The 12,989-nt window shown below is 45.8% G+C and overlaps 1 protein-coding gene across 1 annotated transcript; it reads left to right on the top strand.

The window, feature by feature from the left end:
- The first annotated feature begins 7,255 nt into the window (after window positions 1-7,255).
- On the top strand, window positions 7,256-11,484 carry LOC106835963 (protein PIP-1-like). Its single transcript, XM_014848595.3, has 3 exons — window positions 7,256-7,316; window positions 10,463-10,576; window positions 11,360-11,484. The coding sequence occupies exons 1-3, from the start codon at window positions 7,256-7,258 to the stop codon at window positions 11,482-11,484; spliced, it is 300 nt and encodes a 99-aa protein (XP_014704081.1).
- Window positions 11,485-12,989: the final 1,505 nt, after the last annotated feature.

The following is a 12,989-nucleotide window of genomic DNA, read 5'->3' on the forward strand; positions in this document are numbered from 1 at the left end:
TGGTGTCTACCAGGTTCAGTTGCCATCTCTAGGTTACGCTCACCCCCATGAGCCTGGAAAGAGCAGCACAGTCCCTGTGCACCCCATCCCCACCCCCAGGACCTGCACTTCCTACCAGTGGCAGCCACAGGCCATGTAGCACATCTTCTCAATCCTTTAAAACCATCCTGCCCATTGCTCATCATAAATATTTCACCTAGCAGACGCCCTTCTCCCAAATACCGCCAAGATAGCCAGCTGCCTAGGGGAGTGCTGTGTCCACCTTCCCTCTTCAGGCTCAACTCATCCATGAGAACCTGTGGTCGTCTTCTTTCTCAGAATCATCACAGTCGAGTTTTGTCATGTTTTACCTTCTGGAGGTTCTATTATGAAAGCCATTTGCCTTGATTTTATTTCAGATGATAAAATATTATGCACCCATCCCCTCATCTCCCATCCATTAACACCTCGGGCATCTCTGTGCCAGTAAACAACTCTTTGGAGCAGGTCTCAAAATTAAGGTGTGATATTCTGTGCTGTGATGACAGCTGGTGAACCCGGGAGGGTCTCAAATGTCCTAACCACAAGTCCCCTTCTTCCTCTGCTCCTGGGGAGAAGCTTCCCCAGCCCTACGAGCCTCCTCATCACGGGCTCCGGGTGCACTTCCTGCTCCTCCTTGAGGAGCACATCTCAGGTCCCTGGCAGGCCATCGAATGATTCAAATGGGCCCTCTCATCCTCCCTTGACAATCAGGGCTCACCTACCCTCCTCATACTGCAGAGCCTGCGTCCCACAGCCCCTGCTTGTTCCCTCTCTCCTCACACGCAACCCCCTATGACCCTGTATAGCATACGATGAACTCTTCCCCCTGGCTATGAGAATACATGACTGATAAACTGCTCTCAACGTCATCTGTCCCTGGTCCCAGGTGGCGTAGCCAGCCATAGTCATAACCCTAGGGTGGGAATCTCTCCCTCACCACTGGGATAATTAAGGAGATGATTACAGCTCTTTCATAACCCAGGAAGGGAGCCCTATGAACTGGAATTCAGAAGGGTCCTCTGGACTGGATCCTTTGTAGACAGAATCACAGCGAAGCTCCAAGGGAATGGATCCCTCAGGGCTGAGCTAAGCAGCTCGGCCCACTCCCTCTTCCTATCTGAGCTCCTCAGAATTTGTAGAATCAGGAGCATCAGAAGAACAACTTGATGAGATAGTTCTTCTTAGTCACTATGCCGATGGAGGCCAAAATGGGGCCCCAAAGAAGGCCTCTCAGAAGGCCAAGACATTCACAAATGGTCAACTCTAATTAAGGTTCGATGGAGGATAGATGTGCTCGTGGGAGGTATAGGCATGGGGGCCATAGAAAAGCAACTTCACCTCAGATGTTGACATGCCCAGGAGCTGTCCATTCCTGGAGGAGGACAGAGTCTTCTCAGACTTTGTAAAGGCGACGTCCGCAGGTGGTGTTCTGCAGAGACTGGGAGCCCAGGTGTGGAGTGAGAGTAATTAGCAGATTGAGCCTGGGAAGATTGGTTCCGCTTAGTGTCGACGTTCAGAAAATAGGGGTAATAACACCTACCACATGGGAATTACAGAGGGTCAAATGGAAGATGCTAAGAAAGCTCTGGCACGGTGGCTGTCCCAGGGTCAACGCTCTGTTGAAAGTCATCATCAATGTTGGGAGGTCATTTAACCTTCCTGAGACATTGGGACACGTGGAAAATAAGAACAGCTTTACAGAATAAATTCTCTCCTTTAGAGGATTTTGTGATCATAAGCTGGGGGAGGAAGGACACAAGGAATGGAGGGCTTGCAAACATTTACAACAGTTCAGGGAAATAGTAAAGCGTGGACCCAGCTTCGGCGTAAAGCGGAAAGTACTATGCGATTTTCCTGTTGCTGCTGTAAACAGCCCCCACAAACTTACAGGCTGAAAACAACACAGATGTACTCCCGTACTATTCTGGTGTTCAGAAGCCTGTAAGAAGTCTTATGGGGATCAAATCAAGGTGTTGGCAGGGCTGGATCCTTCTGGAGTTTCCAAGGGAGGGTCCTTTCCCTGCTGCTTTCGACTTCGGGAGGCCGCTGGCATTCCTCCGCCTGTGGCGCCTCTTCACATCCCTCCAACCTCTTCCTTCCATCATCACATCTCCTGCTCCAGACCCTGATCTTCTGCCTTCCTTCCTCTTAGAAGGCCCCTTGGGAACACCCTGGTCCTGCCCAGATCGCCCAGTCTGCTTTCCGCACTCCAAGGTCCTGCATGGCATCTGCAAAGCCCCTCTGCTGTTTAAGATCATTCACAGCTTCCAGGGTCTGGGACACGGACCACCATTCAGTTGACCACAAATCCAAGCTCCATGGCTTTCTCTAAGCAGAAATGTATTGATAACTGCATCCAAAATATTTATATGGGCAACAGTGGCATATCTCCCTCTCCCCACCCCCGAGGGAATCCACATGGAACCTAGAGTGTACTGGACCAGAATTGGGGCTGGAAGGCTGGGTGCCGCGTGCCTGTGTGTTGCTGCTTTTGCCAACTTGCATCTGCTCTGCTCACAGGTGCTGCCCAGTCCTCCCCTTGTCTCATCTCGTGGACTTCTCAAGGGATCCTAGCAGACGGGGCTTGCTAGACCCCCGTTTTCCAGCCCTAGGAGGAAAAAATCCTACCTTGATGCAGACTTTCCTTCTAGAATATGCCCGCGTAAATTGAATAGATGCTGTTGAAGCAGGGCTGCCTTATGACCTTCTCAGGCCCCAGGAGACTTTGCCATTGTGGGCCTTCGCCTCTTCAAAATATATTAAATATCTGTTTTTTGACTGCACTGGTATAAAGATGAAAATATTTTTTCATGGGGGGCCCTGGAATGAGCCAGTTCTCCAGGGAGCTCTGATTGCTTTAGCGGAAAATGCTGTTTAGAAACCAAGATCTGGAAATTAGTTGCGCTCATTGCCTTTAGGTCTTCTTAATGCTCAGAGCTTTATACACACACACACACACACACACACACATGTCTATATTCTCTATCCATCTATCAGTCAAAACCTGACTTCATGCTGATACCTGTAATTCCAATACAACATCACATGATCCGTTCTAGCTTTCATCCTTTCCATATTTGTAATTCCCTCCTCAAACCATGAAAATTTGGCTCTCAATATCCTTAATTTAGTTTCTTACTTGCTCATTTCCCCTTTATGTACCAAGCCCCTGCTCTCCTTGACTGTCTCCTTGGCTTTGGCCTTGGTGGTCCCGCAGAACCACCACAGAAAAATAAAATTTTTAACATTACACATTAAAATATTATCTCCAACGTGGAAGCAACCCAGGTACCCATCAACTGATGAGTGGATAAAGAAGAGGTGGTCTATATAAAATGGAATACTACTCAGCTACAAAAAAGACAAAATTGTCCCACTCACACCCCCGTGGATGGACCTCAAGGGTATTATGGCAAAGTACGCCAGACAGAGAGAGACAAACACTGTAGGACTGCACTCATACGTGGAAGATAAACGAAGTTACGGACAAAGAGAACAGTTTAGTGGTTACCAAGGCCAAAGGGGCTGGAAGGGGGCCACAAGGGGTGAAGGGGCACATTTATATGGTGTCTGATAAGCAATAATGCACAACTGAAATGTCACAATATTATAAACTATTATGACCTCAGTAACAAAAAGTAAAAAACCAATAAATAAAATAAATAAAACAAAGCAACGTAAAAAACTATATGTTATCTTTACCATAAAAGTTCATTTCTTTTCTTGTGATTTAAAAAGGACATCAAACTTTCTTGTGGCTCTTTCACAGTGTCCTGAATCCTAAGTGCTAGAGCCATGGTGCCTGGTGCTGAGTCAGCCCTGGTCTGAGAGTGAGGGAATGGGCACAGTCTGCTCCCTGCTCCGTGATCCCAGGACTAGAACAGCGCTGGTGAGTGGAATCAAGAGGAGGTTTCCGAACGTGTGCCCTTAGCAACTCCAAGGAAATACTTTCTACTCACATTTTATGGCGGTTCAGTCCCACTGCAGTGAAGGCCAGGATTTTTTGTTGCTGTTTTTCAAAATATGAAGTTTCAATGTTTTCAGAGTTAGTAAAACTCTGTGATCTGCATCCAGATTATATGACTTTCTAGCAGGTCCCAGTGTATAGGATGCTGTATTTTCACAACAAAACAATGTTTCACTTCTAATAAAACACTTGTTGGGTTTTAGACACTTATCTTTATGCATTTTATCCCTAAATGGCTTGCAAGTGTTCTACATGGGAGATTTTTTTATTAATTGTCTCAGAGAAAGTGATAAGTGTGTGCTCCCCCTTGAGCTAGTCTTTCTTCTTGGGCGATGCAATAACAGGTACATGGGAAAATTGCGAACACAAGAGGCTGGGCGTTCCAAAGGTAAATTTGCAGAAAGTGGAGGTTTGGCCCTTTTTATATGTATGAGAGAGACAGCTGTCCTCAACCCTTCCTGAAAGGAGGGAAAAAAATCTCTGCTCCGTAGAGATGGGATGCACGAGTTCCTGCTGGATGCCCACCGTAACTCTCTGCTGTGTAAGTAGACTCTCTCCAGAAGCCAGACAACCACAAGTGTCTGGGGCTTTCTCAACTTAGAGGTCTCTGCAAGGTCGGACCTCTCACCTGCCTGAGATGTTAATGCCTCAGGAAAGGGTGTTGCAATCTTCCTGGGATCTTGGGAGCTTCCCCCTTGGGTCCTCCTTCAGGCGGTTACTACTTGGACATTTCAGCAAGATAAGAGAAGTTGATTATTCTTCTGGATCAGTTCAATTAGGATAGAAATTGTTAGACATGTCATCCTCATGACCTACAAAAAGTGAAGTGTTTCTAGCAGCAGTGAGAGCAAACAGCTTTCTCTTAAAACTGCATACATCTCCATGTCTCAAGAGGCTGGACCTTTTTCTAGGAGCACAAAGAAATCCGGGGAAAGTTTACTTCCCAACAACACATTAAAAAAATCACTTTCAATGTATGCATGAGAAAAAAAAATCCTAACTTTTTCTCCTTCTAAATCTTTCCTTGTAGCATTGGGATATGTTTTACATAAGCGTATGTTATTTGGTGGAACTCTCTCTACTTAGGCTGGAGAACAACCCAGAGATGAGATGTCACGTGATTCCCAAAGCCTCCCCTCCGCTGACCGTCTCTCTGGGAATGTCCTTCCTTCGCCTTCATGATTGAAAGGTGAATTTTCTGAACATAAGATTCTTGGTTGGCAGAGTTTTTCTTTCAGCAGTCTGAATGCAGTTGGCCCTTCACATCTCGGGAGGCAGAACCCAGGGATATAGTGGGCAGACCGAGGGATGGGAGCATCCTCAGATGTTGGTCTCCGAGGGGGTCCCGGAATCAGTGTCCACGGACCCCGAGGTAGGACTCTCTGTCATCCCACTGCCTCCAGCCTCCATTATTGATGAAGACAAGTCAGCTGTAATTTTATTTGGGCTGCCTTGCATGGGATAAGTCATGTTTTTCTTGCTGCTTTCAAGACTTTGTCTTTCAATGTTTTTACAATGATATATCTAGTTGTTGATCTCTTTGTGTTTATCCTACCTAGATTATGTTGAACTTCTTGGATGATGTATCAGGCAGGGTTCTCCAGGGAAACAGAATCCTGTTTATATAGTTACAAAAACTGTATACATATATTTATATATTTGTAAAATGTATTCTATATATATTATAGGGAATAAATGTACACTGTATATAATATGTATGCTGTACATATTGTATGTATACTATTTACTATCCTATATATAAGTTGGCAGGTGAGGAAGAAATTATCCTCTGCTCTTTTAGGTTCTTCTTGCTGGACCTAGAATTAACAGAAGACAGATGAACCCTAGAAAATCAAACAATTTTTAATAACTTACATTCTTGAGAGTCCCAGAAAAACTACATAACGTGCCTATGTGGCAGAACCTGCCACCTTAATTGCCATCTGTTGGTAGAGATGGAAAAGAACGTTGGGGTTAGTTGCTTGGGACTTCAAAGGCAGGGAAGTTAATTCACTTGGAGATGGAATAGCAAATGTTTGGTAAACAAATGTTTGCCACACCACGCAGAGACCTTCTTTCAACAATGTCTTATAGTTTTCAGTATACCAGTCTCTCATTTCCTTGGTTAAATTTATTCCTTGGTATTTTATTCTTTTTGTTCTGACTGTAAATGAGATTGTATTCTTAATTTCTCTTTCTGGAGTTCATTGTTAGTATTTAGGAATGCAACTGATTATATTATTTGTACTCTGCAACTTTACTGTATTCATTAATTATTTCTACTAGATTTTAGTCAATTCTTTAGGTTTTGATGATCTCGATATATGCAGAGAAAGCATTTGACAGGATTCAATATCTATTTATGATAATAACTCTCAATAAAATGAGTATAGAAGACAAGTACCTCAACATGATAAAGCTACATACGGGAAAGCCACAGCCTACAGCATACCTAATGGTGAAAAATCAAAAGCTGCTCCTCTAAGAACAGGAACAAGACAAGAATGCCCACTCTTCAACATAGTATTGGAAGTCCTACCCAGAACAATTTGTCAAGAAATAGAAATAAAAGGTATCAAAATTGGAAAGGAAGTAGTAAAACTGTTACTATTTGCAGATGATATGATTCTATATTTCATACTGATCTTGAAAATTTAGGGAGAAATACTTTACCTCTGCTCCTGTTTACCAAAACATGACAAAACAAGTGCAAACATGTTTCATTTCCAAGAAATGAGACAAAACTACCATCAAAATCTATTTGTGTTCTGGCCTGCACTTTACAAAGTCTCAGCATGTGTTTATTTCCCTGTGCTTCTTTTACTAGGAGAGTATCTTTACTAGGAGTATCTTTATTCACACCATACTTCAGAATTTCCTTAAAAGCCAACCTTCTTCCAATGGTGGCACATTAACTAACTCACTTGAATTTCTCAAATCCTTAGGCTACAAACTCAGGCGTTAATCGCCCATTTCACAATCTTGAAATTGAGACAGAAAAGAGTCAGCTCTTCTCACATGACTCAGCTCCCTTGATAGGGCCAGTGGAGGTGAGCAGGGTCAGTAGTGTGGGGAGGAATGCAGGACCCTGGCTCCTTCAGGCACTCTGTGTGCTCTGTGCCCTGGGGAAGTGCAGCCCTTGGCCTGGGCTGCCATTGGCTGGTCCTCCCAGCCTGGGGTTATAAGGCTGGGATTCTCAAAGGCTCTTGATACCTCCAGTTCTGTCGTGTCTCCTGCCAATCCTTAGCACCAAAGACAAACCCAGAGATGGATAAGCACCTCCTGCTGCCACTGGTCATCCTGTCCTCGCTGCTGGGCTTCCTGCAAGGTGAGCTGGGGGAGCATATGGGAGGGCAGTGGGACTGAGGAGACCCTGGGTGAGTGGTGGTTCACATTTCCAGGAATCACCTCTCTCTTTGACTATCAGCCTGCCTTGTCAGAATGCACAACACGTGAGATTGCCAAATAGGTTATGGTTGATCTGGGAAGTTTTCCTTTTGTAGGGATACATTTTAATGTCTTTCTGCTTGTAAATTTGTTTTTCATAATTCCAACTAAACACTTTTGAAAGCTGAGGTGTTTGGGTTCTCTATTTGTTGAATATTTTGAGATTTGGAGTTATCCTGTAGAAACAGAATGGGCCCACACCAAAATTTGGTTCAGATGTCAAGACTGACGATGCCAAGACTTGACATGCACAGAGGGTATGAAAAAGTTTACTACTTACCTACTGAAGCTACCTGGAGAGAGGAGGGCTTGCTTCCAGTCCAGTCTTAAGATGGCGTGAGAGAGCAGGGAAAGGAGGCTGGCTTGGGATTCACGTGCTCATTAGGCAGAGAGGCAGGGTGAGAGTTGCTGCACGCAGACAGGGGCTTGTGTGGTTTGAAACTCCCACCACTGGCAAAGGAGGGAGCTCCTGGGGCCCAGATGTGGGCAGAGGAGGTGAGTCTCAGAGCTGTCAGCTACCAAACATTAAAATAATGGAGTCGGACACTTTATTACATGAATAAAACATAGGGGACTCTTTCACCCAATGCTCAATACCATCGAAGGAGACTTTGAACCATAAAATAGCTATTCAAAGGCTTAACCATCTGCAAAGTCTGATTAAAATAATCAGCAGGAGAAAGATTGCTGAATAGTATATTTTATTCTACTCCACTTTCATCACAAAACTTTTATGGTCAGTCTCCCTGTGTGTATGTACACACATAGATATATATATAATTATGTATAAATTCATTTATACCTGATATGTATACATGTACACACACACACACTGTCACAATTGTTTGGACAGAATTGGGACACAATTAAGAATTATCTATTCACTACAACTAATTATAAGTGTATTTTAGTTCCATAGATTCTCAGTTGAGTAAGAACTTTGTTTCTGCTGCAATGTTACGCTCCACCAGCATTTGCAGTTATACTGTCACCACAAAAATCAATCATTTTATGTTCAATGTGGACTTTTTAAACTGAATTTTCTATCATTCACAAAAAGTCAGATGTTTCGCCTTCTACAGAATACATTTACACAGCTTTTATTTGATTCCATGGATTCGTGGAAAAATGGAATGATCATTTGCATTAATTGGCATCACTTGTTTGCAATGTTCTTCAGCAAATGGAATCAGCCTATTAATAGTCAGCCTTTCTTTTTTGTGTATAAGCACAGGAAGACTTGGAATAAAAAATTTGCCAAATAATTTAGAAGAACATTCATTTGATGTAAAGGAAATTCATCATCCTGGCTGTTCTTCCCCAGAAGCTGACTTTGAGAGAGAGATATGGGTAAAAATCATTAGTCTGGAAGGTAGTCCCAGGAGAAACCTGCGTGGGGAGTGAGGAAGGACAATGACGAGGAAGAGAAGGAAGCTGATAAAGGATGCGTCATCGAGCTAGATAGCAGGGTGGGCGAGTGGAGATTCACCCTGCGGGGTCATTCTGAGGACAGGGCAGAGCTGGCCTCAAGCTACCCCAACTCAGGGGTGAGAAAGTTGGAGCATCAGCCACCAGTATCCCCCACTGTGCTTGGAGAGAGATGTGTCCAGGGCTCCTGCTCTCTAATATTCCAGCTTGCCCTGGGTGCAAGGGAGTGTGCTCCCTCCGCCCCCTGTGGACGTGCAGGTGTTGCAGGAGCAGCCTTCAGCACCTGGAGGTGGAGGTGAGGGGTTGGGAGAGGGGATGCTCAGGCATCTGCTTCAGTCAGTGATGCAGGATTCAGCTGCTGCAGCTGCACGTGCCCTTGTTGTTCCTCGAACGGAACAAGCTGACTCCATCTCAGACCCTTTGCACTTGCCCCTGTATCTTCCCGCAGCCAGTTTCCCAACTGCTCAGGGTTGTTTCAACAATCAACTTCTTTCTTTAAATCATCAAACTTCGAGTCTATTAAGCCTTCAGCAAACATTTCGGCGCACCCTGTCTAAAGTAACAGCCCCCCACCTCACCCACTGTCTCTGTCGTGTGTACTCAGTCTTCCATTCTTCATGAGTCACTGGGACCTGAAATAATCTTTCTCATGTGTTTATTGTCAGTCATTCTCCCAATTTCTTGCTTAGTGTTTACGTAAATAAGTGAAACGTATGTTTCATCCTCCCTTTCATCATCTTTCTGAAGCCCTGGAATAGTGCCCAGCACATAGCAGGGGCCCAGTGCTTGCTGAATCCCTGCATGGGCGAGCTGGCTGCTCCCCCCAAGGCTGTGGAAGAGTGAGGAGCTGCAGCCCCAGGGCAAACATTTGTAGGTGATGCCTGCAGCTCCCTCCCTCCATCTTCTCCTTTCCTCCAACTTCCACTGTCTGCTTCATTCTGTTCCTTCCGATCTTCTCTCTTATTTCCCATCTTCCTTCCCCCTCTTCCTTTCACTCCCCTCCTGACCCCAATCAGAGCCCTTTTTAGACTGAGTCCCATGGTTCTCCTAAGCAGCCCTATGTTGGGGATGAAAAGGGAGAGTGGAGGATGCCAGCCCTGATTGGGGGAGGGTGAGGAGGGGCCTCGTGGTGCTGCAGGGAGGATGGAGTGGGGGTGGGCTGTCCTGATTCTACACCGACTCCAACACTTCACTTGCTGTTCCCCTGCAGATGCCGTTCACATGGGATATATTTTGGATGGTGTCCCTGGTGTTGTGCCACAGGGCAGCCCTGGGGTGGGGTGATGATCAGTTGGCGAGTGGGGTCGGGTGAGCTGCAGTGCAGCCCTTGACCTTCTTCCTCCGGCAGCACAGTCCATCCCTGGGAGTCGAGGGGGATTCTGTCTGTACTGGGCACAGACCCTGCACCCAGAGGCATGCGGGCCTCCTCCCAGGTATAAGCCAAGCACAGAGACATCACACCAGGCTTTCAGCACATACAGCAGGTGGTGGGAACTGATCATTGTCCAGCCTGAGTCTGGGCCAGAGTGTGTGCTCCCTCCCCTGACCAGCGGGGAGACTGGTCCAGAAGAACCTCATTCTGCTGGTTTTACTTTCCAGCTCTGCAATGCTTTCATTGTGATCGAGTCAATGCCAGTGGGGTTTGCGTAAGTGGAGAAAGATTCTGCGAGACTACAGGCAGCCAGCAGTGCTTTGTGAAGAAGGTCTATAGAGGTAGGTGGGTCCTGAGAATTCTCCTGGGGTGACCTTTGCCTGAGGGTAGGGACTGGCAGTCGGTATTCACGGTGGAGGGTGGCATGAACCATCTATGGGACCTCCTGGGAGCCTAGGCCCCAATGACAAGTCATGTGGCTATTGGAGCTGGACGGTGGCCCCTCAGGATCCCCGGGAGTAGGAGCTGCTCAGGCAGGGAGTTGGTTTTCTTTTTTCACCTAAACTAGTGAAGCCGTATCAGCTGGTTCTGGTACTGGGCTGCCACTGGCCCTTAACTGGGCTGGTGACCTGTAAAGGGGGAAGCAAGTATCTTCTGTTTAGCTCCTGAGGGTGACTGGAATTGGGCTGCTCAAATTCCCCTGAGTGGACTCAACAATGGTAGAGTTTTTGGGAACTGGGGACAGAAGTTGGAGGAGAGGGGTGAGGGAGGATGAGTATGGTAATTTCTATTCCTCCCCTCTGCCCTTTCTTGTGTGGGGAGGTGCATTGAACCACCATATTCAGAGCCCCCAGAGCTCTCCTAGGAAAGCCCATCTGGGGGCCCTACCTCAAGCATCTCAATCCCAGGAGGCAGAGAGTCATCCCTACTCAAGAGCAGGAGTTCTTGACAGAATGTGCCATTTTTTCCTCATTCTTTGATTAATTTGTTGATGCTTTGATCCACTGCTTCATTCAGCAAGATTTACTGAGCACTGCAAGTAAGGATATGCTAGGCCCCACACCCATGGGTCTGCAACATGAGCTTCTGGGGTCTCACTTGCCTTTTTCTCTGCTTCTCTCCAGATGGCATCATTTCATATGGATACCAGGGTTGCAGCAGCCTCTGTGTTGATATGATGTTCCTTAATTTCAATGTTAATTTGGATTGGAAATGCTGTCATCATGCTTCTCTCTGCAACAAGTTCTAAGACCAAGCCCAGCTTTTGCCCTGATCTGATGGATACAGCTGATTCAGTGTAACTTTCAACTACCGTAATCTTCAAGACTACTGTTACCCAAATACGGGTTCCCTCCAAGAAGTCTCAGACTAGTTCTGTTTTCAGGCCCCATTTCCTTTTCTTCCCTCATTGAGAGATGCCACCGGGATAGTCTTTAAAACCAAACTGGGGAGAAGAATGGTGAACATAGCTAGGTCCAAGCATATCATCTCCCTTTTCAATCTCTAATCAAGAGTCACCTTGGTTGCTACCTAAAAAGGCAGGGTCAGGTGGAGACTGTGATGCTTTTAATGCTGGGTGCTCTCGAGGCAGTAGCTGAAGAAAGAGGGAGAAACTTCAAAAGCTGAAAAGAGTAGGAAGAGTAGGGTGGCCCTAAATGATCTGTTACCTGATAGGCTAGCTGCTGTAACAAAAATCTCTGAAATATCAGTGAATTAAAACAATAAAAAATAATTGCGGATTCATTTCACAGTTCTGCGATGTGGTTGTGATTATTCAGGTACCCAAGTTCCTTCCAAGTGTTATGTCACCATCTCTCACAGTCTCCAAGGCCTCCACAGAAGGGGAGGAAAGCTTGGAGACTCTCACAGGGGTATTTACTGCCAGAACTGGAAGTCTTGTACATCATTTCTGCCCACATTCTACAATCACTTGACTCCAACCAAACTGCAAGAATATAATCTTGCAATATGTAATCTTGCAATCTGCAACATAATCTGGTGTGCCCAAGAGAACAAAGGATGGTTTGATGAACACAACACATGGTGTCTTTTTCCCACTTTCCCCTCAACTGCTGAGACTTCTCAACTTGCATCTATGATATTTAACTTCTTTTACAAAGGAAAGAATAACTCAGCCAATAACGAATACAAAGCACAAGGTATTGACTAAAATTCAAAGGTTTATGACTTGATCAGATTTCCCACTCAGATCCTTTCAGAGTCTCTCCACATGGAGACCAGAGCCTAGCATGTCCCACACATGCTCACCAGCCTGTCTGTGGCCATCTGGTGCTCTTCTTCTCCAGTTTCCTTGTTGCTTCCCTCAGTGCTGCTCCAGGGGTCTCAGTGGTCTCTTTCCTGTGGGGACTTCCCTGAGAACCCCAGCATGCCTGTCAGTGATGTCATGTCCTCCTCCCAGAGCAGCCAGCCCTCAAGAGAGGTACTGGCCTCCATAATTCTCCATCACATGCTGTGCTTAAGGGACCAAGAAGATTGTTGGTGGTTCATCCCCATCTGCAATTCCTGTCCTTCCCCTCATCACTTTGTGAAAAATCTTCAGATTATACCTGTAGCTCCTTTCTTCAGGAGCTCCTTCATTCCTCTGTAGGAAAGTAAAAACCTTTTCCCTCCACCCTCCTAGGTTCTCTGGCTGGGCCCTGCAAATTAGACTGACAAAGGACAGATTTACAAGAGAAAAACGAAGAAGTGTATTAATGGTAGCATCGCACATATTTGTGGGAGTACTCAGTGATG

The sequence above is a fragment of the Equus asinus genome, chromosome 20 (assembly GCF_041296235.1).
Source record: "Equus asinus isolate D_3611 breed Donkey chromosome 20, EquAss-T2T_v2, whole genome shotgun sequence".
Classification (NCBI taxonomy): domain Eukaryota; kingdom Metazoa; phylum Chordata; class Mammalia; order Perissodactyla; family Equidae; genus Equus; species Equus asinus.

Coding starts and splice junctions, on each gene's coding strand:
- LOC106835963 (XM_014848595.3), top strand. CDS start 7,256: ATGGATAAGCACCTCCTGCTGCCACTGGTCATCCTGTCCTCGCTGCTG. Junction 7,317..10,462: donor GCTGCTGGGCTTCCTGCAAG/GTGAGCTGGGGG, acceptor TTTACTTTCCAG/CTCTGCAATGCTTTCATTGT. Junction 10,577..11,359: donor TGTGAAGAAGGTCTATAGAG/GTAGGTGGGTCC, acceptor GCTTCTCTCCAG/ATGGCATCATTTCATATGGA.